This window comes from Carassius gibelio, chromosome A13 (genome assembly GCF_023724105.1).
Source record: "Carassius gibelio isolate Cgi1373 ecotype wild population from Czech Republic chromosome A13, carGib1.2-hapl.c, whole genome shotgun sequence".
Lineage (NCBI taxonomy): Eukaryota > Metazoa > Chordata > Actinopteri > Cypriniformes > Cyprinidae > Carassius > Carassius gibelio.
Genome location: NC_068383.1, coordinates 25,767,409 through 25,793,833, shown reverse-complemented (window position 1 = coordinate 25,793,833; position 26,425 = coordinate 25,767,409). Strand labels below are relative to the sequence as shown.

At 45.0% G+C, this 26,425-nt stretch overlaps 2 protein-coding genes across 3 annotated transcripts; both read left to right on the top strand.

The window, feature by feature from the left end:
* The first annotated feature begins 1,273 nt into the window (after positions 1-1,273).
* On the top strand, positions 1,274-3,855 carry LOC128026528 (zinc finger BED domain-containing protein 4-like). The gene is made up of 4 exons (XM_052613781.1): positions 1,274-1,499; positions 1,883-2,845; positions 2,948-3,139; positions 3,265-3,855. Exons 1-4 carry the CDS (start codon positions 1,343-1,345, stop codon positions 3,705-3,707), a joined length of 1,755 nt encoding a protein of 584 aa, XP_052469741.1. The 5' UTR covers positions 1,274-1,342; the 3' UTR covers positions 3,708-3,855.
* A 118-nt stretch (positions 3,856-3,973) lies between these two features.
* heatr5b (HEAT repeat containing 5B) lies at positions 3,974-22,032 on the top strand. 2 transcript variants are annotated; one of them, XM_052613779.1, is made up of 36 exons: positions 3,974-4,647; positions 4,891-5,017; positions 5,097-5,308; positions 5,705-5,813; positions 5,898-6,047; positions 6,658-6,829; positions 7,350-7,504; positions 7,607-7,856; positions 8,368-8,523; positions 10,835-11,085; positions 11,321-11,432; positions 11,511-11,663; positions 11,750-11,849; positions 12,088-12,201; positions 12,282-12,441; positions 12,517-12,692; positions 12,939-13,044; positions 13,124-13,314; positions 14,160-14,319; positions 14,399-14,588; positions 14,973-15,142; positions 15,229-15,376; positions 15,454-15,633; positions 16,317-16,577; positions 16,682-16,863; positions 17,279-17,347; positions 17,976-18,155; positions 18,236-18,467; positions 18,766-18,957; positions 19,027-19,154; positions 19,253-19,397; positions 19,531-19,794; positions 19,935-20,153; positions 20,226-20,377; positions 20,496-20,709; positions 21,000-22,032. In XM_052613779.1, exons 2-36 carry the CDS (start codon positions 4,892-4,894, stop codon positions 21,305-21,307), a joined length of 6,087 nt encoding a protein of 2,028 aa, XP_052469739.1. In that variant the 5' UTR covers positions 3,974-4,647; position 4,891; the 3' UTR covers positions 21,308-22,032. The 2 variants fall into 2 exon arrangements, with proteins under 2 accessions (XP_052469739.1, XP_052469740.1); XM_052613780.1 differs by having other exon boundaries at positions 4,555-4,647; positions 4,887-5,017.
* Positions 22,033-26,425: the final 4,393 nt, after the last annotated feature.

Below are 26,425 nucleotides of genomic sequence, written 5' to 3'. Positions count from 1 at the left end.
GAAAAATTTCAACTTTGGCGTCAATTCGCGCCGCGTTAACCAATCAGGAGCCTGCTAGGAGTCACTCATTCAACATTATGTTCCTGCAGCCTCGGGTTGTGCAGGAATACCCTTCGCCACTCATTCAACAAGGAGGAACGACAGATGTTGTCAGTGAGCAGTCAACCGGAGCTATATGACAAAAGTTCATATTTCTATAGAGACAGGAATAAAAAGGACATATATCTATATAAAAAAAACATATTAATAGATAAATTGAATAAAGGCCAATTGATAAGAAACGTTTCATTTTACCCCAAACGAATTATATTTTATCTTGAACCACTAAAGAGACATCAGAGCCAGCGGCAAATGTCAGAAGGTCTAGCCGAGCCGAGGCTGCTCTCGGCGGATACATGATGACGGAGCTCCCGCTGGTCGCATGGAGCTCATCTCCGAGATCGGCGAAACACATTTTTTTAAATAGACGCTGTCATTATAAAACAACTACATTCTCGCCTGAAATACTTTTAAAACTACATTTCATGACACAGTAACAGTAATATTTTGAAAATTATCCGAATAAAAATGGCGGTTGAAAATGCTCCGTGGACTCAGCTGGCAGAAGCCCCCCCATGACGCGAATTCGCGTCTGTTGTGAAGTTAATTCCACGCGCGAATGAAGCGAATGATCTTAAAATGGTCAAGCGGCAAACTAGACGCGGTAGACGCGAATTTGACGCTCTATTCGCGTTTGGTGTGAACACAGCATAAAAGAGGAGTTAATGCACCTTCACCTCGTGGGTTTTTTTGAGAGGAGAAAGATTTTGAGATAGCGTTTACGATTTATTGACATTTATAGTGCGATTTAGTTAGTTATATTTAGGTTACATTTAAGTTAAATATATTTACTGATAAACTAAAGACAGTGACAGATAGTTAGGATAGATATAGTGACACATTTATATAGGCTAAGTTAGATATTGACAGATAGCACAGTAGTTAGAGATATAGAATTTAGATAGATTCATATATAGATAGATAGATTCATAGATATATAAATTTATATATAGATTCATATATTAATATATATATATATATATATATATATATATAGAGAGAGAGAGAGAGATTCATATATATATATATATATATATATATATATATATATATATATATATATATATATATATATATATATATATATATATATATATACTTTCATAAATATATAGATTCATAGATAGATAGATATATATAGACATTAATAGAATAGATAGAAATGGAGGCTCCACAGAAGAGATGTCGTAAATCTGTGGTGTGGGAGCATTTCCATTTGGAAACCCCAAATAAAGTGAGATGTATGTATTGTGATAGGCAGCTAGCCTACTTCAACAATACATCATCCATGATGCGCCATTTGAGGAGCACTCATCCTGCCATTTTGCAGTGTGCAGAGGATGGTAACATTCCCCCTGTACCTAGGCCTGCTACTGACACTGCTGGGCCATCTAAACAAGGTATACATTGTTTGATATAATATGTACTTCATGTAACACTGTTTAGAAAGTCCATAGTTTTAAATAGACTTAGGCTTGTGTCCACCAGCCTTACAACGTAACGTCAATCTTTTCCAAAACTCCCAATCATGTTGAAAACAGCTTCACTCTGAATATGTAAATGTAACATCTCACAAACTTAGTCACTGTATTACATAGATATTTTTTATAGGCTTGAAGACAACATTTTGGTTTTCCTAATTGTTGTAATTTTATATTGTATTTGATCTGTCTTTGCACACTGAGCATAAACTTTTCCAAACTTGAAAAAGCTTTTATTTATTTTTTTAAATTTAGTTTTGTGAAAGTACTTTTAATCTTTTATCTTTATTTTCTTTTAAAAGGCAGACAGAGGGAATTGGATGAGGCTCTTGTAGACATGGTGGTAAAGGATTTGCAGCCCTTCACTATCGTGGAGGATGAGGGTTTCATGGCTTTTGTGAACAAACTTGATCCAAGCTATGTCCTCCCATCCCGTAAGGCACTTAAAACGATGGTAACCGAAAGGTACAACATTTCTAAGGAGAAGACAATGGAGGACCTAAAAAAGGCAGATTTTGTTAGCCTTACAGCTGACATGTGGTCCTCCATTAATATGGACGGATACCTTGGTGTTACTTGCCACTACATAACACCAGAGGCAAAGCTGGCAACTGTTGTACTGGGTGTAAGGAGGTTTTACCAAACACACACAGCCCAGCATCTCATGGAGGCTAAAGCTTTGCTAATTGCCGAGTGGGGAATAACCACCAAAGTTCAGTGTATGGTGACTGATAATGCATCCAACATGATCTTAAGTGCCCAGCTACTGAACCTTCGGCATGTCCCATGTTTTGCCCACAATTTAAATTTAATTGTAAAAAAGGCCCTAGATCAAACCCCACTCATCAATGAAATACAACAGAAAGCCAGAAAGATAGTGGGGTTATTTAGATCCAGCTGCAAAGCAAAGGACAAGCTTGTGGAGATGCAGGGCTTGATGGGCAGACCAGCTCTGAAACTGATGCAGGAGGTGGACACAAGATGGAACAGCACTTACGACATGTTGCAGCGCTTGTATGAGCAACGAGAGCCAGTGGGTGCAGCGCTATCAAATTTAAACAGTGATACTGCTTCGCTGACAAGTTTTGAGTATAACATTATACAAGAATCATTGTCACTACTGCAGCTTTTCAAACTCGCAACGACAGAGTTGTCAGAGGAACAGAGAGTGTCTGCTTCAAAGCTCATACCACTTTACAGGATGTTGCAGCACAAGCTATCGCAGAAAAAAGGCCAATCAGCACAGGAATCAACTGCACAATTAGGTAGGCCACAATGACCATACTACTGTATGTAATGTATTGGCCACAACTGTCATATTATTTTTTATCAATATAACCAATATGGTTTGCTTGTGTTTTGAACAGGCACACACCTGCAAGAAGGTCTGCACTCAAGATGTGGTGGGTACGAGTCATTCAGAGCCTTGGCTCTGGCTACACTGCTGGACCCAAGGTTCAAAAATGTGGGTTTTGGAAATCCTGCCAAAGCCCAGGAGGCTGAAAAGCAGATCACACTGGAGTGTGCTTCGCTGATGCGTTCAAACACAGCAACTCCTGGTAAGCAGTTTCACTCTTCATCTGACATTATGGAGTTATGTCATCTGAATAATTATGTGACTTATACTTCATATATGCTGTCAGTTTAGACTTAGTAACTAATTGTTGTTTTTACTTTCATTCAGAGCCACAGTCAACATCAGGCCCATCATCATCATCATCAACAACAACATCAACAACAGAAACCCAGGACAGTTTATGGGAACTTTTTGATAGTCGTATCCATGAAACCCAGGCGATACACAGTGCCACAGCAGATGCCACAGTAGAAGTTAAAAAGTACCTAAAAGATGCATTTTTGCCAAGAACCCATGATCCACTAAGTTACTGGAAAGAGAGAGCTGTGATTTTTCCTCATTTGTATGTCCTTGCTAAAAAATATCTATGCATGCCAGCAACAAGTGTCCCTTGTGAGAGGATTTTTTCTAAGGCTGGAGAAATTATCAGTAAAAAAAGAAGTAGGCTAAGCCCTTCCACAGCAGAGCAATTAATATTTTTGAATAAAAATCTTAAAAAAAAAAAAAAATTAGACCATTGTGGATTTATTTGTTTTATTCATTTTTCATGACCAAAATAACCTAGTTATTATTATGATATAGGATTATATAGGATATTATTATAGGATTTTAAAATATCACCACATTAACGAAAACAAAATATTTTTATTTATTTTTAAATGGCTTGTTGTCAAAGTTGTTTCAGATAACATGGGCAATTGGCCACTAGGTGTCACCGTGGGGACGGGTGTCGGTAAAGTTTCGAAGCCTCGAAACAAATACGGCACTTTGCTTCAACTGTTTCAGTGTTTCATGAAGCCTCGCTCTGCCCACCACTAGTTATTATTATTATTGTTATTATTAATAATAATATTCCGTTAAACTACAGAGCTACAAGGAGCGTGAACTAAAATACTCAGCTCCTCGCGCATGCCCGGGAAACTCATGAATATTAATGTTTGCGCTGAAACCAATAGTCACGTGACACCGGTCTGGCGCGCTCGACTGCGGCATTTACGCGTTCATATATTGTTTCACACGGATTCATTTTACAGTTAACAGCATTGTCACAGAAACGTGAAGATCTACGACCAGAGCTCGGGTTACGATTTTTATACAGTCTGTGGTTACGACACACCTCTGCAGGATCCGCCCTGTAATAGTCACGTGGCCTCCGTTACTTTTCTCAGCGCTGACAGCAGCAACCAATGACAGTCGTTTGTGATTACTGTATTCGGATTTTATTAAAAATAATTTCAGCTGATGTAGGACAGGTTTTAATACATTGTAAATAAGAACGTGTGGGAATATCGTTTCATTTATTAAAATTTCAGTCTATGGTGTACACATAAAATCGTGTGGGCCTCTAAGCGCCACCTGCAGGAAGTTACGTTCACAAGCTTGAGCGTGACTGCAGTCTCTCCGTTCATTGGCTGGGAAAGCGGAAGTGTCTCGCAGGAACCTGTCTATCAATCTCAACACAAACATAAACGCTCGCCTCAAGGAAAACAGGTAAGATGACCTTTACTTCATAAAATAGATCTAGCTTTTTAGACAGATAACCGTGTGACATTGCTCCCAACCTCTGGATTAATATAACCGTTGCGATTCATTTACATCAGTTTCTTTGAAAATGTAGTCTGTTAGCTGCTCAGCTTAGGCCATGAATGTCGTTAGAGATGAGGATGAGGACTGTGATGCTCTCAGTGTTAACGCGGTCAGGTGTTAGACAGTGTGTGTGTGTGTGTGAGACAGGATGGAGCTGGCGCACAGTTTGCTGCTCAATGAAGAGGCTCTGGCTCACATCACTGAAGCCAAGAGAGCCGTCTTCATCTTCGAGTGGCTCCGGTTCCTGGACAAAGTGCTCATAGCTGCCAACAAGGTAAAGCCCTCTATCTGTTAGAGTAAACTAATGTCACAAACGACTGTCTGACCCGAGGCGTGTGCTCGTGCCCGCGCAGGTGGATGTGAAGGAGAAGCAGAAGCAGCTGGTGGAGCAGCTGACAGGGTTAATCAGCAGTTCTCCCGGGCCTCCCACCAGGAAACTGCTGGCCAAGAACCTGGCGGTGCTCTACAGCATCGGAGACACCTTCACCGTCTTCCAGACGCTCGACAAGTGCAACGACATCATCAGGAGCAAAGACGACACCGCCGCCTACCTGCCCACCAAACTGTGAGTGTGCGCGCGCGCGGGCACGTGTCTACAACTCACAGTCCACGGAGGGGTTAAAGAGCTGGAAGGGCATTTAAGACCCCATTCAAATAAGAGAATTATAGATCTAGATCTATCTATTGGCCAGAAAAAAAATATAATTATGTGTCATGCCTTAATGTAGCCACTAGATGACGGTATAGCTCTATATATAGTAGTCAACATTTGAAGTGGATCAAAAAAGTTAATCAAAGTTGTTGTAAGACAAGAACACATTTTGAAGAAAGGTGTTGATCCACTTCAGATGCTGACTAGTGTATTGTGTCTGTATAGACAGGGCTGTTGAGTGTTTTGTCTATTGTCTGCTGGAGCTGGAGTATATGTGTGTGTGTGTGTGTGTGTGTGTGTGTGTCGCAGCGCTGCGGTGGCGTGTGTCGGGGCGTTCTATGAGAGGATGGGCCGAATGCTGGGCAGCTCTTTTCCTGAAACCATCAATAACCTGCTGAAAGCTCTGAAGAGCTCCGAGGTACAGCAGGTCTCAGTCTTCTGCGGTCAGATGTAGCGCGGGGGGTCTCTGAAGCTGAGGTGTGTGTGTGTGTGTGTGTGTCAGTCTCAGGGTCGAGGTGAGATCCTGCTCAGTCTGCAGAAGGTGCTCGGGGGTCTGGGGGGCGCTGCGGCCTCCTGTCACAGAGACATCTACAAGAACGCCCGCTCGCTGCTGACAGACCGATCCATGGCCGTCCGCTGCGCCGTGGCCAAGGTGAGACGTCTCTCAGCATCCAGAGGAAACAGACCGATATAGACACACACTCAACACAATGAGTTTTGATTGCAGTTTCCTGTTATTTGTTAATAAATGTAATATGGTCAGTTTGTTGAACATCGCTGTCATTTTTATTTTGCAGCTCTTTTTTTAATTTTATTTTGCAAAAGAAATGATTTTTATTCAAACAAATGCTGTTCTTTTGAACTTTCTATCCATCAGTGAATCCTGAAAAATAAAATGCATCCCATTTTCACAAAAATATTGGGCTGCACAGCTGTTTTCTTGAGCAGCAAATCCTCATATTATTCTGATTTCTGAATATCATGTGACACTGAAGACTGGAGGAATGATGCTGAAAATACACAGAAATAAATGACTTCTGAACAGATATTCACATATAAAAACTGCTATTTTAGAATGAAATAATATTTCACAATTGTGCTGTTTTTACTGTATTTTTGATCATTGAAATGCAGCCTTGAGCAGAAGAGACTTGCGCCTGAAGGTTTGAGTGGTAGTGTGTGCACAGATCGTGTGAGTGGATGTCTAGCAGAGCTCACTGTGACTGATGGATGCTCATGTGATTGTTCCTGTGTTTGGCCAGTGTTTGTTAGAGCTGCAGAACGAGGCCGTGTTCATCTGGACCACTGAACTGGAGAACGTGGCCACGCTGTGTTTCAAAGCTCTGGAAGGATCTACGTACAGTGTGCGTGTGGCTGTGTCCACACTGCTGGGAACCGCCATGGCCACAGCGCTCATGCCCAAACAGGCCACAGGTCAGCTCACACCTTTGTGTGTACATGATGTATTTTCATCCACCATGGCATATGCAGGAAATAACACCGTCACACTGTTCTCACAGTCTGGTTTGTTTTCTGTTTGCAAGGTGTAAGTGGAGTATTACTTCATGCTGTGCAGTTTACAACCAGAGCATGCGGCGCAGAACTATGTCTCATAATCTAACACCTTATTGAATTATTTGATCCAGTGGATGGAAGCAAATACATTTGTGAAAAAGAATTTGATTAAAAATGATTACGTTATTATGGGATGCCACTTGCTAAACTAAACATGCAAAACTCTCAGTGTTGCATACTTTATCGAAATGTTTATTGATGCACATTGCATGTATACTTGTTGATTCTCCCAGTCGTCTGTAATTACTGTAACGTTGCGATCTGGAGACCAAACTGAAGAGTGTTTTCTAGTGATCTGCACATACATGTTTTGTGTCTTTCCTCTGCTCTCATTTGGAGTGATCTGTGACTGATGTCAGCGAGGTGTGTCTGCTCTCAGTCATGCGTCAGAACGTGAAGCGGGCGACTCTAGAGGAGGTTCTGGAGCTGATGTCCACGGGCTTCCTGCGAGGAGGCTCGGGCTTCCTGAAGAGCGGAGGAGAGATGCTGAAAGGAGCCTCAGTCAGCCGTGAGGTGCGAGTCGGGGTCACTCAGGTGAGACTGAAAACACTGACTCTGACAGAGGTTGATTCTGACGCGTGCAGCAGCAGAAGTGTGTCAGTCGAGGTCATGCTGGCCGTGTGTGTGTATCCACAGGCGTATGTAGTGTTCGTCACCACTCTGGGCGGTCAGTGGCTGGAGCGTAACTTCGCTGTGTTTCTGTCTCATCTGCTGGAGCTGGTGGCTCATCCGCGGGCCACACAGACTCACGTGGAGGCGGTGTATTCCCGCCGCTGCGTGTCCTTCGCCCTGCGGGCGTCACTGGGCGGTCTGCTGGGAGAGAAAGCTCAAATAGCTGCTGCGAAGGAAATCTGCCTGGCCATCAGCAAACAGATGAGAGCCGTGGGTAAGATACAGGTCACACAGTAGACACTTCCTCTGTCTGAATCACAGCTGTGCTCGACAGTGTCCCATTAAGATCTAGATTCAGGTTCAACATAAAAGGTTCCTCTTTTTTGATAAAACACCTTCTCCTTCTTCCTGGATGCATTGTTAAACACAATTTGAAGGACATTTGAAGACCACAGTCAATCTCTGAGTTGGCGTCTATTGAGTTTTTTAATAGCTGTGACGATGTCTCCATACTCTTGAGTTTTAGATAATGGCATAAATCCCATTTAATAACAGCATGCTGCTTTCTGAAGGCAGTGTTCATGTGATGTGTCACATTCACTCGCAGCATTGTCAGACTCCCTGACCATGTGCCCCTCTCTCACCCCCCCCCTCTCTCTCTCTCTCTCTCTGTCTCTCTCCGTCTCTCTCTCACCCCCCCCCTCTTTCTCCGTCTCTCACCCCCCCCCCCCCCTCTCTCTGTCTCCCCCCCCCCCCCCCTCCCTCTCCCTCTCTCTCTGTCTCAGAGGCTGTAGTGAACGACCCCAGCAGTGAGGGCCGGGCCGGGGCCGCAGACGTGTCGGCCAGTCAGCATGTGATGGTGTGTGCTCTTAAAGAGCTGGGCAGTTTGGTCCGGAGTCTGAGCGCTACAGCTTCCCCTCTGATCCAGGAACCATCTGTCGGTAGGAGATTGCACACAACCATGCTGTGTTGGGCTGCCAGTCTTGCTCAAGCTGGACAGAATTCAAAATCAAAAGTCTTTGTGTGTTTCAAAATCATTACCATCAATGCTCAAGTGAACTATCCCCCACAACTGAACTGTGAACATCAACAAAGAACTGTGTGTCTCTCAAAACCAGACATGTATGTCCACGTATAACCATTAAAATGATACATAAAACACATGTAACCATATATAAGCACTTGGAACTGCAGCCTCATGTGACTGTAACGTATGCTTCCAAATGGAAATATAATACGGAGGCTAAACATTATATTAACAAATAACTATGTATATCATCAAAAAGTTGATTTTTTCACTAATTACATTCAAAAAGTGAAACGTGTATATTATATTCATTCCTTACAAACAGACTGATATATTTAAATTATTATTTCTTTTAATTTTGATGATTATTACTGGCAACTATGGAAAATCCCAAATTCAGTATCTCAGACAATTAGAATATAACTTAAGTCCAATACAAAGAAAGGATTTTTAGAAATCTTGGCCGTCTAAAAAGTATGAAAATGAAAAGTATGAGCATGTACAGCACTCAATACTTAGTTGGGGCACCTTTTGTCTGAATTACTGCAGCAATGCGGCGTGGCATGGAGTGGATCAGTCTGTGGCACTGCTCAGGTGTTATGAGAGACCAGGTTGCTCTGATAGTGGCATTCAGCTCTTCTGCATTCCTGGGTCTGGTATATCACATCTTCCTCTTCACAATACCAGCAAACCAGAAAATCTATGGGGTTAAGGTCAGGCGAGTTTGCTGGCCAATTAAGAACAGGGACACCACGGTCCTTAAACCAGGTACTGGTAGCTTTGGCACTGTGTGCAGGTGTCAAGTTCTGTTAGAAAATGAAATCTGCATCTCTATAAAGTCGGTCAAGCAGCAGGAAGCATGAAGTGCTCTAAAACTTCCTGGTATACGGCTGTGTTGACCTTGGACCTCAGAAAACACAGTGGACCAACACCAGCAGAAGACATGGCACTGCAAACCATCACTGACTGTGGAAATTTAACACTGGACCTCAAGCAACATGGATTGTGTGCTTCTCCTCTCTTCCTCCAGACTCTGGGACCCTGATTTCCAAAGGAAACGCAAAATTTAATTTCATCAGAGAACATAACTGTGGACCACTCAGCAGCAGTCCAGTCCTTTTTGAAGCGAGACGCTTCTGACGCTGTCTGTTGTTCAAGAGTGTCTTGACATAAGGAATGTGAAGCTGAAACCCATGTCTTGCATACGTCTGTGTGTAGTGGTTCTTGAAGCACTGACTCCAGCTGCAGTCCACTCTTTGTGAATCTCCCCCACATTTCTGAATGGGTTTTGTTTCAAAAAATGTACACTTTTTTTTTCTACCACATCTTTTCCATCCCTTCTCCTCTCTATTAATGTGCTTGGACACAGAGCTCTGCCAGTCTCTTTTGCAATGACCTTGCATGTCTTGTCCTCCTCGTGCAACATGTCAGTGGTCATCTTTTGGACAAATGTCAAGTCAGCAGTCTTCCCCATGATTGTGTAGCCTACAAAACTAGACTGAGAGACCAGACTGAGAGGCTTTGCAGGTGTTTTTAGTTAATTAGCTGATTAGAGAGTGGCACCAGGTGTTTTCAATATTGAACCTTTTCACAATATTCAAATTTTCTGAGATACTGAATTTGGGATTTTCCTTAGTTGTCAGTTATAATCATCAAAATTAAAAGAAATAATTGAAATATATCACTCTGTGTGTAGTGAATGAATATGATATACAAGTTTAACATTTTTGAATGGAATTAGTGAAATAAATCAACTTCGATATTCTAATTATGTGACCAGCACCTGTATTTATCAGATACACAGTAATCTGAAATTTACACCGTAGAAATATCGCCTGTTTGCATAGCTTCAAAGTTATTAAACACATTTTCTTAGTAGCTTATGCATCATCTTTTTCAGAAGGGTAGCTTGTCTGTAGTTGAAGTGCTTAAATTGAAATGTTCACTGGAAATATTACCCTTATTTGAAGGGAGAGATCACCCAGAAATGAAGATCCTGCCATCATGTCATTGCGAGTCAATCAGTTTAATCCAAACCTCTCTTCATGAAAAATATCATTGTTGTTTAAAGATGAGCAGAAGTGTTTGTTCCAGTATGTGGGTAGGTAAACTGTAGAATAAAGGTCATTTATCGTGTTAACTCCTTCACGCCCGCACCGTGGGCCCTGTTCACAGACCAGCAGGCCGGCTCTCACTCTCTGGACTTCTTGTGCTTGTGTTGGCAGGTTTTCTGGAGACGGTCACATCCGTGCTGCTGCACCCGAGCATGGCTGCGCGTCTGGCTGCGGCCTGGTGTCTGCGCTGCGTGGCTGTGGCTCTGCCGTACCAGCTCACACCTCTCCTGGAGCGCTGCGCCGAGTGCATCAACAACCTGAAGAACTCGCCCGAGGCTGTGAGCGGATACAGCTTCGCCATGGCCGCTCTGCTGGGGGGGGTGCATCAGTGTCCTCTGGGCATCCCACACTCCAAGGGCAAGGTCCGAACGAGTCACGCTGGACACATGTCATGTGACTATAACTAGGGCTGCACGAGACAGACTCATTATCACAGTATCAATGTCAAGTTTCAAAGCTTGTGATCTGATTAAATATGTGCTGCATGTTTCAGAGTAAAGCACAGCCCTGTGTTCAGCTTGTGAATGTCTCAGAAGTACTGTGTTGTGATCTGTGTCGGGCTCCTGTGGTGTAACTCAGCGTGTGTGTGTGTTTCAGATGGTGGTGAGTATAGCTGAAGATCTGCTGCGCTCTGCGGCCCAGAACAGCCGTCTGTCTCTCCAGCGGACTCAAGCCGGCTGGCTGCTGCTGGGCGCCCTCATGACCTTAGGTGAGTCCGTCCAGCACATGACCTCTCTCAGACTCACGACAGCAGTGTAGTGAGCGTCTCGATGTGTCGTCCTCTCAGGACCGTCTTTAGTGCGCTACCACCTGCCCAAGATGCTGCTGCTGTGGCGTAACGTGTTCCCTCGCTCTCAGAAGGAGCTGGAGGCTGAGAAGGCCAGAGGAGACTCCTTCAGCTGGCAGGTGATGCTGGAGGGACGCGCCGGCGCTCTGTGCGGTAAACACCTCAGTTCATCCCTCAGACACACTCTGCTGTATTACTCAATACTCTTGTGTAAAGCTCACATCGCTTGTTCCTCGCAGCCATGCGCAGTTTTGTGGCTCATTGTCCAGAGCTGCTGACGGAGGACGTGATCCGCAGGCTGATGACGCCCATCGAGTGTGCCATGACCATGATGTCTCAGTGAGTGACACTACACCGTATTGATGAAATGATTGGGCCTGAGAAGGGCTTGGTGACTCAAACTGAGAAACTGATCAGAGTTATGTACAGTGATGTCAGCTTTAATCTGGCTTGTCACACCTATTTAATCAAGAAGCTTATCCAGAACATCTGTGTTAAACTTAGAACTCAAAGTGGACTTTTATAGATTTGCATTCGGTCTGTCCTTGGTGTAGTGAAGTGTTGTTGTGGTGTGCAGTGTTCCTGCAGTGATCAAGGTTCATGGAGCTCATCTGAAGGCCAGCGCTGCCATGGTGCGCCTGCGACTCTACGACATCCTGGCCCTGCTGCCGCCCAAGACATACGAAGGCAGGTCCTCCACAGACTGCTGCGGTCTCGCTGATCTCTTGAGAGCTGATGATGAGTTCTGGTTCTCTCTCGATCCACAGGCAGCTTTAATGCTCTTCTGAGGGAGCTGGTGGCAGAGTTCACGCTCACAGATAACTCGGCTAACACCACCACATCTCTGCTGCGCTCGCTCTGTCATTACGACGACAGCGTGCTGATGGGCTCCTGGCTGCAGGAGACCGATCACAAGTCCATCGAAGATCAGGTAATTACTTTAAAGATGACCGATAGCGGTCCGATAATATGGTGCCCCTCTTTGACTGCGGTGTTTGTGTCACAGCTGCAGCCCAACAGTGCGTCCGGCAGCGGTGCTCTCGAACACGACCCGTCCTCCATCTACCTGCGCATCCCTGCCGTGGAGGCCGTGCCCGGACCGCTGCCGCTCGGGGTGTCCGTGATCGACGCCTCTGTCGCTCTGTTCGGAGTCGTCTTTCCACACGTCTCTTTCAAACACAGGTGCTTTCAGTCAGCAGTGTGGTGGCTTTCCTCCTCTTTCTGTGTTTGGTGTTATTTGGGCTCACAGACGATAGTGAGACTTTATCAGTCCATCTGTAAAAAAACAAACAAAAAAAAAACACTAATACACAACTGTGCATGTTGCCTCCGTGAAGGTAAACTCCTCATGTCAGATGTGTTCATGACATTAGCCATTCATCTGTGCATCGTTTGTGATCTATGTCATGTGTTGTTGGTCTGTTCCAGGCTGCAGATGCTGGATCACTTTGCTGAATGCATTAAACAAGCGAAAGGAGTCCGTCAGCAGGCCGTGCAGCTGAACATATTCACAGCGGTGCTGAGCGCTCTCAAGGTGTCGTGTCCTGACCGGAGTATCTACTTGTGTAGCTCATCATCCTAGAGCAGAGTACTGATGATGATTGTGTGTTCAGGGTCTGGCTGAGAACAAGAGCAGTCTGGGTCCGGAGGAGGTGCGGAAATCAGCTCTAGCGCTGGTGATGGGTGCGCTGGACAACCCCAACCCCATCCTGCGCTGCGCTGCTGGAGAGGCTCTGGGACGCATGGCACAGGTCGTGGGAGAAGCCTCTTTCATCGCCAGGATGGCCCAGCACAGCTTTGACAAGTATGCACATTCAGATCGTCACATTTTAAAGCATTTCTTGTGGTGTACACTAGATTGGCTAGAAGCAGAACGCAAATGTTCAAAAACCATGAACTGAACGCCAATCAAATCTGAATAAGGCCTGGGTCTCTGTTCCTAATCCCTACAATCGACTGTGTAGAAAATTAGCTCTAAAGGGAAATGTGTATAAATAATTACAATTAAACAGCGTGGGTGAATGTCTGAGAAGAGTAAGAGCAGTGCAGAAGACTGATGTGAGCTTCGAGGGGTCAGGGACACAACAGTGACCCACACTTTCAGAGGGAAAGTCTAGACTTTGTCTTCCTGTATGGTATTTTACATGTGTAACTGGATTGTGTGCTGATGCAAATACTGGCAACGATTCTTATAGCACTAATATGTTGTTTGAGTATAAACACAAAATATTCACTCTTATTTAGAAATAAATACCAATTCATAGATACCAAACATGCTGTATGTGAGATTATATTAACTAGTGTTTCCACCATAAAGCATGCATAAAACAAAAGACTGTTATGATACAAACAATAACCTGGGAAATACATGTTCATTCATCGAAAGGTTTTGCTATGAATTTGAAAAGTCTGTGTATGTGTCTATTACAAAGTCACGTCCTGTTTGGTGAAGTAAAGTGAATACCATTGGCCCATAAAGCCAGCCATATCTGGCTGTTATGGTATCCAGTGGTCTAGGGGGTCGTTCACAGACATGACGGTCAGGGGTCAGTTGGATTGGTCCATCCGTCACCGCTGGTTTTGTCACTGTGTGGATGTTGTGGCCATTTCCTCCTGTTTGAGTGTCTCTGTCCTCTGTCTTCTGTCCAGGCTGAAGTCTGCGCGGGACGTGGTGTCCAGGACCGGTCACTCTCTGGCTTTAGGCTGTCTGCACCGTTATGTGGGCGGCATTGGCTCGGGCCAGCACCTCAAGACCAGTGTGAGCATCCTGCTGGCGCTGGCCCAGGACGCCACGTGTCACGAGGTCCAGGTGAGCTCCGAGACCGCAGGTGTTTGAGAGACTGTGCTGGTCAGGGCAGATGTGTGAGGAGATCCTGTGCTTGTTTCAGACCTGGGCGCTGCACTCCCTGGCTCTCATCGTGGACTCCAGCGGACCCATGTACCGAGGTTATGTGGAGCCCACGCTGTCTCTGGTGCTGACGCTGCTGCTGACCGTCCCCCCGTCACACACCGAGGTGCATCAGTGTCTGGGACGCTGTCTCGGAGCGCTCATCACCACCGTGGGCCCAGAGCTGCAGGGTACCTACAGACACACACAGAGCACTCCAGATTGAAACACATCAGGGCTTCCCAGAGACAGCACACCATCGTTTCATGCACAGCGCAAACTTTGTTCACTCGTTCAGCTCGTGTTTGATCGATGCTTCTCAAAGTCTTATAGTGAACACGGTATATTATACGTGATGTACATTATCTGGATATTACATACAGAAAAGCATTGGGACAGTTAGGAAAATGTGGAATAAATTTAGTCCTAATGTGATGATTAGTCAAAGAAATAATCACCGGATGAATCAGTTTTCACAAGTTGTTAGTTGTAACCAGTGCATCATTTTAATTTCTCCCCATCCCTTGTTGCATCAGTTGTGTTGAGAGGAGTGTTGTATCATTTGTTGATCCCAGGTAACAGCGTCAGCATCTCTACGATCCGCTCGTCGTGTCTGGTGGGCTGTGCCATCATGCAGGATCACTCCGACTCTCTGGTCCAGGCGGCAGCCATCTCCTGCCTGCAGCAGCTGCACATGTTCGCCCCGCGACACGTCAACCTGTCCAGCCTGGTGCCCTGCCTCTGTGTGAGTGACCCCGTACCATCAGGAATAGACCGCTCTCCCACAGAGAGCACACGCAGTTAACTGTGTTTGTGTGTGTGTGTGTCCAGGTGCATCTGTGCAGCTCTCATCTGCTGTTACGGCGGGCCGCGGTGGCCTGTCTCCGGCAGCTGGCTCAGCGCGAGGCTGCAGAGGTCTGTGAGTACGCCATGAGTCTCGCCAGGAGAGCAGGAGACAGCAAGGACAGCACGAGCATCAGTGCGTCTCACACACACACACACGCACACACCGCTTCATCCAGTCCTAGAAACTCTAATCTCTTGGTCATTTTCCAGATCTGAACATCACCGAGACGGGTCTGGAAGGAGTTCTGTTTGGAATGCTGGACCGGGAGACGGACAGGAAGTTGTGCTCGGACATTCATGACACGTTAGGTCACATGCTCTCGTCTCTGGCCGTGGGGAAGCTTCCTCACTGGCTCAAGCTCTGCAAAGATGTGCTGGCAGCTACTACAGGTACAGCCGTTCACTGCCACTGCTTTTGAGCTCTCTGATATAGTAATATAGTCCAGTACAACCAGGTCTTGATAGTCAATAATGCATTTTTCTAATGACTTCACACGGAGAGAAATGATCTGAAACTGAGTGAAGCTTCCTCATGCATTTATCCAGATCTCTTTTGAACGTGTTTCAGTGTTTTCTTTTCCTCCTGGCGTCCTGTGACAAACCACTTAAAGAACAATCTGAGCCGTGTGACTCATGCACAAACAACACATTAATAATAATGATTGTTATCATGGTTCACTTTATTTCACAGTGCACTCAGGGTCTGTTTACTTTAGGGTGAGTGATATGACAATACTATCTTAGTTATTGTTTTAACAGTGTACGAGCTGACACTAAGTCACTCGCTACGCATAAACAGTACATTTGATAGATTTATTGATAATGTAAGAATCTGGTGATGTAAAATTGCCTTGTAGTGAAAAAGTTCATCTCTGTCACAGACCGCTGCACAGAATATGAAACATTTGGGAGTTAGACAGGCATAGATCAGCACAAAAACACTCTCAAGAAGATAAAAAGACCAAGTAATATAAGATGACTACATAAGCTTGGAGCATAGTTTAAGGTTGGTTCAAGGTTAGGGTTGCCTGTAGTCTGCAGGATGTGTTACTCCATCTGTGTTTGTGTGGCAGAGGTGGGGGGGACGGTTGCATCCGTGGGCAGAAGGAAGGATGAGGAGGAGGACTCGGAGAAGAAGGATGAGATGGACGATGACATCATGTTCACATCACTGGGTCAGGATGACAAGTCCAAGCCGTCCGTGGCTCCGCGCTGGGTCACTCGAGTGTTTGCTGCTGACTGTCTGTGCCGGATCATTCATCTGTGTGAGAACGCAGACAAGGCCCACTTCGACCTGGCCGCCGCACGGCTCGCCAAGACCAGAAACCCTGAAGGTACACCTGAGTCTTCATCAGAGCAGGGGGAGAACATTCATCCTAGATGATATTTTATTTCAGATCTGGAGAGAGTATGATTTAGCTGCACCTGTCTTCTGCAGGGGACTTCCTGGTGCTGCACCTGTGTGATCTGGTTCGCATGGCCTTCATGGCTGCCACGGACCACAGCAACCAGCTGCGCATGGCCGGCCTGCAGGCTCTGGAGGACATCATCAAGAAGTTCGCCGCTGTGCCCGAGCCAGAGTTCCCCGGTCATGTGATACTGGAGCAGTACCAGGCCAACGTCAGTTTCTGTGTGCCTCGTGCTGTGAACCTCACGAATACACTCATTCAGTTCAATCATCACTCGTGTGTCACAAACATACTCACTCAATGTGTTTCATAAGAAGTTAAATACAGTTTTTGTGGGGTAAACATTTCCCCTTGCTAGTCATAGTATAATTATTGACAGATTGTGATGTGCTTCGAGATTATCGATGATGAAATAATGTTGTGTGTGACTGCATCAGTTGAGACGTGAGCGTGACACTCAAGTGAACATGAGAGACTGGAGAAGTCCTGCATACGTCATCAGAGAGGAAAACTCATGCATGACGAATGTTCACAACAGGATCTAGAATGTGCATTTAGAAATAGATGAGGTGAATTGTCTTTTCATGCTGATGTTAATGAATTCCTCTCATTATCTCAATCCCCAGGTTGGTGCTGCGCTCCGACCGGCCTTTTCCCCAGACACACCGTCAGACATCACTGCCAAAGCCTGCCAGGTACACGCTACACCCTTACACGCAGCACAGCCTGGCCTTCAGGAAACTTGCCTAATTTACCCCTCAATGGCACATATTAATACCTTCTATTCTGTACCTTTTGAAAGGATACTACCCCAGTGACTGAGCAAATGGATATTTTGGCTATTTTGCTTCTTTCTGACTAGTGTTTTTTTTTTTTTAATCTCATTTTTCTTTTTCTAGTGTCAGAAATCACTTCAGCTTATATACACCAAACTGCACAGTTTTGCTCCAGTATTATTATTATTATTAGTGTATTCATCTATATTCTGAGGGTTTTAGAGAGGGATTGTTTTTTTTATTCTTTAAAAATGATGGAGATAATGTACATGTTGTTTTGTCCGTTGACAGTATTTTCTGATTTATGAAGTGATAAAACTAGAAGACCAAAATCTCCTCCGGAAAAGCCCAAAGTGAGCTGAGAACTGTGAACCCAACTCGATCCAGTGATCACATGTGTTCTGGACGATCATGTAAACGAGTGCATGTTAAATGTGATGATCCCTCGATCACATGTATGGACGTAACACACATCACTGGTCGTGTGAGTGTGTGTTGATGTGCGGTGACTGATCAGCTGATGTCTCTGTCTCTCATGTGTGTTCAGGTGTGCAGCGCGTGGATCGGCAGCGGTGTGGTCAGTGACCTCAATGACCTGCGGCGCGTCCACACGCTCCTGGTGTCGTCTCTGGACAAGGTGCAGACTGGGAAGAGCCCGTCCAGCCAGCTGTACAGTGAGAGCGCCACTACTATGGAGAAGCTGGCGGTGCTGAAGGCATGGGCCGAGGTGAGTTCAGCAGCTGCGCTAATGATCCATGATCCTCCCGCTCTATCATCAGCTGTACTGACAGTCTGTCTCTGTCTCAGGTGTTCGTCGTGGCCATGAACATAAAGAAGGAGTCTCAGTCCAGGCCTGCGCGCCGTCCTCAGGGTGAGGAGGAGGATGAGGGAGATGAAGGAGACGTTCTTCCTCCAGACAGCCTGATGACGCTGGTTCAGCCGGAGCTGCCGTCTCTCAGCCGTCTGTGGCTGGCGGTGCTGAGAGACTACGCTCTGCTCACTCTCCCGGCGGAGTTCTCCAGTCAGCTGCCTCCTGAAGGTGAAGCCCGGGACCCACTGATCCTGCTTCTGCAGGAACCCAACACATTTATGACAAGAGACTGGTGGTGGATTGTGATCTTGTCTGTTAGATGGTAGAGAGATGTTCTGCAGATAGAAACGTGTTAAGTCCTCACTGAATATGTGCCCGAGCCTGTTTAATCCGTGAGAGTGACACATGGTTTAAAGAATGTGTTTGTTCTGGATTAATCGTAATTGTTCAGGTCTTAAAGATGTTGAGTTGTACTCTCTCAGTGGAAGCTGATAACAGCAGTGTCTCTGAACCGTGTGTTCATCAGGAGGGGCTTTCTACACCCCTGAGACCATAGACACGGCGAGGCTTCATTACCGGAGCTCCTGGGCGTCTGTCCTGCACGCAGAGGCGCTGTGGCTCAGCAGCACAGGCTTCGGTTCGGCTGAAGAGTCTGCCCCCCTCACTGCTCCGGCGAACACCGACGACCTCGTCAAAGACAGACTGCACCTTCTCCTGGGTAAACTATCTACCTCTCGTTTGGACTGCAGGTGTGTGAAGGGCTCTAATGTGTCCGGTAACGTTTCAGGCATCAGCATCGAGTTCCTGTGTTTCCCTCGGGCCGAGGAGCCCATCGAGGATGTGATGTCATGTCTGCACGCTCTCTGCACGCTGCTGGACTCACCGAGCGCTCGGACACACATTGCAGAGGACCAGGTCAGAGCACTTCCTCTCTATCATGTGTTTCACGTCAGGCAGTAGTGAAGTCTTCTAACAGCAGTGTGTGTGTGTGTGTGTGTGTGTGTGTGTGACAGCTGCTGGCTGTGGAGCTGCTCAACGTGCTTCACCGGCTCTTATTGACACGCGACCCACCAAGCGTACAGCTGCAGGTGACCACCGTCGTGCAGAAGACCATCTGGGCAGCCCAGGAGCACCTGGAGCACGTCAGGAGCAGCAAGAGTAGGTGGTGTGTGTGTGTGTGTGTGTGTGTGTGTGTGTGTGTGTGTGTGACTGTCTGCCAGTGCTGAGCGATAGCATCATGAAGCATTAAACAGGACAATAGTTTAAAAAGAGTGTGTGTGTTGTGTGTCAGCTGGAGAGGCTGGTGGAGATGAGGAGTGTGTGTCAGCGCTCGGTGAAGGAGGAGAAACCGGCGAGCTTGTTCCAGGGAAGTCTCTGGTGTTTGCAGCGATGGAGCTGCTGGTGTTTATCCTGGTGCGTCACCTGCCTCATCTGAAAGCTCAGGACACAGAGAGCGTCAGACATCCTCCTCAACAGCTGTCTGACCACAGCAACCGTCTGGTGGCAGCCACGGTCACCGTCCTCGCCGAGCTGCCGTCTCTCTGCTCTCCTGCAGGTACACATCTGTGTCAGCTTTCGTCCTGTGTTCAGAGCATCAGTGTTCACCCAGCACCGGTTTGAATGATCATTTACAGACCCTAGAATCTGCTGGATTATTTCTAGGGTTAATCGAAGCGGTTTTATTTCTTGCTGTAGGAAGCATGACCATCTTGCCCACGGTGCTCTTCCTGATCACTGGTGTGCTGAGAGACACGGCGGTGAAGACGGCAGATAACTCTGTGTGTGCGCCCGTGTCTGCGGCTCTGCAGGCCATCAAGACCATCCTCAGCTCTCCTCTGGCAGCTAAGAGCCAGCCGCAGTGGAGCGCTCTGGTCCGGAGCAGTCTGGCCACCGTCCTGCAGCACTCCCAGCCAGGTGAGAGAGAGCACGTGTGTCTGTGTTCAGCAGCTCGGCTCGACTGTGTCTGACGCTCTCTCTCTGCTGTAGACGCGTGCGGAGCCGGCGTGGATGAAGTCAGTCTGCTGACGGCTGTCACACTGTTTCTGCTGTCGGCCAGCAGTGCTCTGGTGGGGGTCTCTGTCCTGCAGGAGGGCTGCATCGAGCGCTTCAGACACGGACTCAACTCTGCTGACCCCTGGGTGAGCGACACACACTGTGCTCTCATGCTGATGATGACGTCTGAGGAGGAGTGTGTTGTGTTGATGAAAGCACTTGTTTTGGTGTGTGTGTGTGTGTGTGTGTGTGTGTGTGTTGCAGACTCAGGCGCGCTGTTACCAGCTGCTGCTGTCGGTCTTCCAGCACTCGTGTCGCAGTCTCTCCACACCCTACATCCACTCGCTGGCTCCGCTGCTGGTGGAGAAGCTGAAGGCCGTAGAGCACAGTCCCCCGTCCACAGCTGCGGAGCTACAGGCCGTACAGGAAGGAGTTAAAGTGCTGGAGAGCCTCGTGGCCATGGGGGAAGAGCAGAACCGTAAGTGCTAAGAGGGTTAACTAACAAAATCACTGGCCCAACTATGAGTCTACTGTATCAAGTCTGATACTCAAACGTCTAAGTGTTCAACATGATCGGAGCTTTCCACACATTCTCCTCTGATTCATAGTTTAGACACTTTTTAAACGTTTAAAACTCTTTTCAGTGTAATTGTACAGTTTGCAGGGTTCTACAGAACAACAGATTTGAGAATACCAAAAACAATCCCCTTCATGTTAATCTGTGATCCAGCTTCCGTTCCTGAAGCTCTTCCTGTGTGTCTCAAACAGGGGTTCAGTTGCTGGCTCTGCTGGTCCCGACCCTCATCTCGTACCTGTTGGATGACTCCACCTTCTCCACGGCCTCCAGCTCCTCTAAAGGCCTGCACGAGTCTGCCCTCCAGAGCCTGATGCACACTGGTCCTCTGTACCCTGCTGCCTTTAAGACTGTTATTGGGGCGGCCCCGGAGCTCAAGACCCGGCTGGAGGCGGCCATCAGATCCAGACAGGCCAACAGTAAAGCCAAGACCGCCGCCAGACAACAGCAGCCCACTGTACAAGCGGCTCCCACCATCAAACTCAAGACCAGCTTCTTCTAGACGCTGCACACACTCGTCTGTCCATCACACTGCTCCAGAGTCATGTGACTGCTCCTTACTTCCTGTGAATTCAGTCAGTCTTATGAAGTGAATAAAGGTTACAGTGACATTAGCATGAGCTTCAGGCTGTCAGGAGCATCTTAAATGTCAAACGCACCTTAAATGCACCTAAGGTCAAAATGAGGAACTTCCTTTTCAAAGCTCACATAACACACCTGGAAATATGACAAATTCCCATTTACCTGAATATTCCTTGACTACATTCCCATGTGTTGTGTTGTTTTTACTGTCCTTCTATGTTGGTGTTTATTTTATTTGTTATATTATTATTGATTATAATTTAAATCTCTTTTTTCTTTCTTTAAATGATCCTTCTGATTTGTCTGACTGATGAGTGTTGTTTTAATCTACTGTTCAAGATTATTCAGTGTAAAGCGCTTGACCTGTGCTGTGTGTATTCAGACCAAGCGTGTAGCTCTGTAAATGTAGTAGCAGTGTGTGGGTCTATTCTGTGTTTTAGAGAATGTGTTTGAGCTTTTAATAACTTGATTGTAACGTTTGCTTTCTTCCTGTTATTCTTAAAGAAAAACTATAATGTATGACATGTGTCTGTCCACATATAAGGTGTCGATCACTATTTCTGAACTTTCCATACCAGACTGGACAGTTATTGATGAGCTGCTCAGTTGTTCTCATGTAATTAAACTAACAGATATAAAACCTAACATACAGAAGTGTTGCCTGGGTTTGTTTTGTGCTGAACACAATTCCTGATGTAATGAAGACAAGTCCGTTTTGTCTGATAGCATGCACCGCTCAGGACTCCCAAGCTCAAGTTATTGTAATGTATGGCTTTTCTCCACTGACACTGATTCACAAACAGCTTTTTCTAGTTCCATCAATCACATCTTTGCTTTTCAGATTATTAGAGTAATTTAACTATACTTTGATTATGTAGAGTACAAGTACACAATCTATGAACGGCACCCAACCAGAAGTGAATATAGTAATGCAGACTATAAATTTCATGTGCAAATTGTCTTATAATTTGAAAAATGATCTTGGCTTAAAGAGAGCGGTTTTGATTGAATGAATTTCACTGATGTGAAGTTGACTTGATTTCCTTTTTAATCTTCTGAGTGATGAACCCCACAGATCTTCATTTGAGACGTTTACATGTTGAGTAACCAGGTTTTTTTCTCTCATTGCTAGTTTATTCTGTTCCAGGTACTTGTGTTTTGAGGTTTATTTCATAGTATCTGCCTTTTACTTCCTGCATTTGCCCGGTTTCATTGGTTGCCAGAGTATTTGGTTATGTTTAGCTGGTCTCTGTTTCTCATGATCCTGTGTTTATATCACTCTTGAGTTGCCTCGGTTCACTGTTGATTATTGTCTTTGTTTTTTTTTTCAAAGCTGTTCTGTTCTTGTTTCCCCTTTGGCTCATTTTTGTCTTCATCTTGGATCATCTTTAATAAATTGCTGCACTTCAATCCATGCCTCAGTTTATCTCTACTCCTTACCGGGACAGTACAGAATAAGCGACTCTATAATGGTCTATAACGCTCACTCGAGGACCATACACAAGGTGCATCAGATGAGTCTTTCTGTGCAGTTTTCTATGCCCAGATCAAGGCACACCTGCCCATAGATGGTCATCGGTGTAACTTTTCTGCACATGTTAAATAGGTGTACCTGTGAGAATCCCCTTCATAGTGGGTGGGATGGAAGTTCTCCCAGAATTCCCTAGTCCTGTAGTCCTGTATGTCCTGAGCCTTCTCTAAGTGTGGTGGTCACTAGTTCTTTCATTAGTGTATCTTCTCATTGTCATGGCCAGGAAAGCTGTTCTTCTTCTGTCAGTTCTGCCTTGCTTATATGGGTCCCCTGACTCCACCAAGAGTTATGAATCTTCTTCCTTCATGTTTCACCATGGTGGTCACCATCTCCGCCAACGGTCTGGAGGTCTCCTGCTGCCCTGTTAGCTAACCAACACCCCCCCCCCCAGCACCACCAATAGCTCCACCAGGGTCTTCTTCTATGCTATGCATACCTCAACTTGGTTAATCCCATTATTTCTTTTATCAATTGTTTTGTATGACTATTTTGTTGGATGGTTCTGTGTAAAACTTTATGCTCTGCCGTCTTGACCAGGTTTCCCTGGAAGAAGAGACTGTGAAGTCTCAATGGGACTCTCCTGGCTAAATAAAGGATAAATACATAAATCATTGGTGTCTAGCCACTCTGCTAAAAGGCCCGATTACTGCAGAGATTGATGTCTGTCAATGGGTTCTCCCATCTCTGTAAAGGATTTTGGGTGATCTTGCAGAACGACCAATGGGTTCTACTCAATGCCTTGAAAATCGGATCAACATTTCAGTTCCTTGGACTTCAAGGCTTGGTTTTTGTCCTGACAAAGCAATGTAATTTGTGGGCCCTTATATACTCAGGTGTGTGCCTTTCCAAACTAAATCCACCTATGGTAAAGAGGATCCATACTCTCGTTTAACAGAGGCATCTAATTTGACCAATTCTGGCTTAAACAGAAAGGAGCAAGTGCCTAATGCCAGGTGTTCAGTCTCAGAGGGTTTTGGGGTTTATTTCTCCAGGGCTTAGCAGAGGGGAGGTTATTCTGCTGAGTTGGTGGCTTGCTACAGTGCTTTGCTTTTCCTGCATTCTGGAAATGATGTCCCATAGCAAGGGGGCTCAAAGCCCACACAGAGGGAGTCTGGAGTGGTGCAGTTTTCCTTGGAAGACAAGGAAAGCCTTATCCTTATCTTTTGACCTCTGGTTTTTCCCTAAAAACTGTCTTAACTTTAAGATAACCCCGCTGGTGTCCCAACTTCAAACCTTTTTTAAATCCAACTGTAAAAAAAAAAAAAAAAAAAAACATGTTATATTTGCCCAGCAAAGTTTGATGGTGGAGAGACTTTTAAAGGACCCAAAATATGTGTTGCACTTTTATGATGTAATACTTATAAATAATTACAGACTCCCATCACATGTGTTTGCAGTTAGCTCAAGAAATTTGAAAAAAAAATATATATATTAATCTGTTTCGATCATTCACTCTGTGATCGTTGCAGAAATGTAATATAAATATTATGTAAAGTGACAAATACATATCTTTAGCAACATTATTCTTGAAATAAATAGCAGGCACAACCATATATGTCTGTGGGTACAATATGCATCATCATTTTCATAAGCCTTCAATAGATCACACTACAATGTGAAAGCTTTAAAATTTGTCCACTTGTGCGAGTGTGTTTAAAGCTCTGTTTTCGCTGGACTCATTGAAGACGAAAGATTAAAAAATAAAGAAAAAGATGTGTAGAGAAGAATGTATCCAGATTAATGTGGACGTAGCCTGAGCAGTGGTTACCCGAGCCAGCTTTAATGCAGTGGGAAAGTAGCCAGTAGTGAAAGATGTGCTGATAAAGTGAGTCAAGAGTGACTAGTGTGGGTGAGATTTAGTAGCTGCGAGGGGATCGGACATTGGACGGCTGGCACAGATAACTTTGGAGACCTTGTTTTCTTTGAGGGGTGAGAAAGAAGAGTGGAAATGTGTGGGTGAAGGTTGGTTGTAGAGAACTGGTTGCTGATGGATGCCATCGTATAGCTGCCAAAGTCATCAACTGTCAGAGAGAGTAGAGAGGAATGGTTTCAATGTTTCAGGAGTCAGTGTTCGGTAGAAAACAGTATGTGTTTGTTTGGGCTCATGAAACCTGTGATCCTTCTGTATGAGCTGATCACTGACAGGTTCTCACGCCCTCATTTCCATCACCTTTGCTTCATTTCCTGTTTGTATGTCCAAATGACCGGACCGTTCATTCACTCACTGCAAATTCTCATTAGCTGAGCTGTGTTTCCTGTTTCCTGCCATTGTGTGTTTGATTGTGGCTCTAATCTGCAGTTCAGTGCAGTTTAGTTGATTACATTTTAGATTTGGTAGCCTGTTTCTTGTGGGATGTTCTTTTGGACTGGTTCTTTTTGGACTTAAAGGGACAGTTAACCCCAAAATTAAAATTACCCAATTTCTCACCCTCAAGCCATCCTATGTGTATATGATGTTTTTCTTTCAGAAAAATACAATCAGAGTTATACTAAATAATGTCAAGGCTATTCTATCCTTTATAATGGAAGTGGATGGTAGCCCAAAATTTGAAGTCCATAAAATTGCACCCATCCATTATAAAAGAAATCCACATGGCTCCTGGGTGTTAAACAACTATAATACAACTTTATAAACCTTAATCTCTAGCTTCCGCTAACTGTTGTACACACATTCATGAGAGAGATGTGTCCAGCGGATGATGTTGGCTAACGCGGTGATGAACACGGAAGCGCAGAGGAGAGAGCAAAACAAAACACAGGTCAGGAATTAGTACTACAAAACAAGGATTTGTAAAAAAAATGTTTAGGAGGTTTTCGATATACAGTAAGCCAAGAGGACAATGGTTTTCCTGTGCTCTAAACAAAACTTGTTTCTCACGAGATTAGCATATTCTCACCAGAGCTTATGCTATGCCTGTGTCCTACATCATCCGCTGGATGCCACCAAATGTGAGTACAACAGTTAGCGGAAGCTAGAGTTTAGGGTTCATAAAATTAGGGTTTATAAACATTAGTTATACATAAGTTTTTTTATAATAGATGGGTGCAATTTTTTGGTCTTCAAAATGTGGGCTACCATTCACTCCCGTTGTAAAGCATGCATTAGCCTGGACATTATTTAATGTAACTCTGATTCTATTAGTCTGATAGAATAATGACATATACACTTGAGTAATTTTCATTTTTGGGTGAACTGTCCCTTTAAACTCCACATTTTAGTGCCTGGATCATTATTTCTAGCATTGCACATTAAATAGAAAAATATGTTTTTGTTTTTAAGAGTAAAGGGGTTTTAAATTATAAGGGTTTTTGAATTCAATAAGATAACATATAATTGAGCCTGTTAATAACTGATTACATCAAGAAATATTGCTCATACATCAAGTTGCATATGCATCATAACACTATATATATATATATATATATATATACTGTGTATATCTCAAATCCAAAGCAAAGTGAGGAAAATAAATCAGTTCTTCACTGTGGACAATTACTTGTTTACAT

Excerpts from the sequence above, each read along its gene's own strand:
- LOC128026528 (XM_052613781.1), top strand. The coding sequence starts at position 1,343 with ATGTATTGTGATAGGCAGCTAGCCTACTTCAACAATACATCATCCATG. Across the intron at positions 1,500-1,882 it reads TGCTGGGCCATCTAAACAAG|GCAGACAGAGGGAATTGGAT; the intron begins GTATACATTGTT and ends TTCTTTTAAAAG. Across the intron at positions 2,846-2,947 it reads GGAATCAACTGCACAATTAG|GCACACACCTGCAAGAAGGT; the intron begins GTAGGCCACAAT and ends TGTTTTGAACAG.
- heatr5b (XM_052613779.1), top strand. The coding sequence starts at position 4,892 with ATGGAGCTGGCGCACAGTTTGCTGCTCAATGAAGAGGCTCTGGCTCAC. Across the intron at positions 5,309-5,704 it reads GCCTACCTGCCCACCAAACT|CGCTGCGGTGGCGTGTGTCG; the intron begins GTGAGTGTGCGC and ends TGTGTGTCGCAG. Across the intron at positions 14,320-14,398 it reads CCACGTGTCACGAGGTCCAG|ACCTGGGCGCTGCACTCCCT; the intron begins GTGAGCTCCGAG and ends TGCTTGTTTCAG.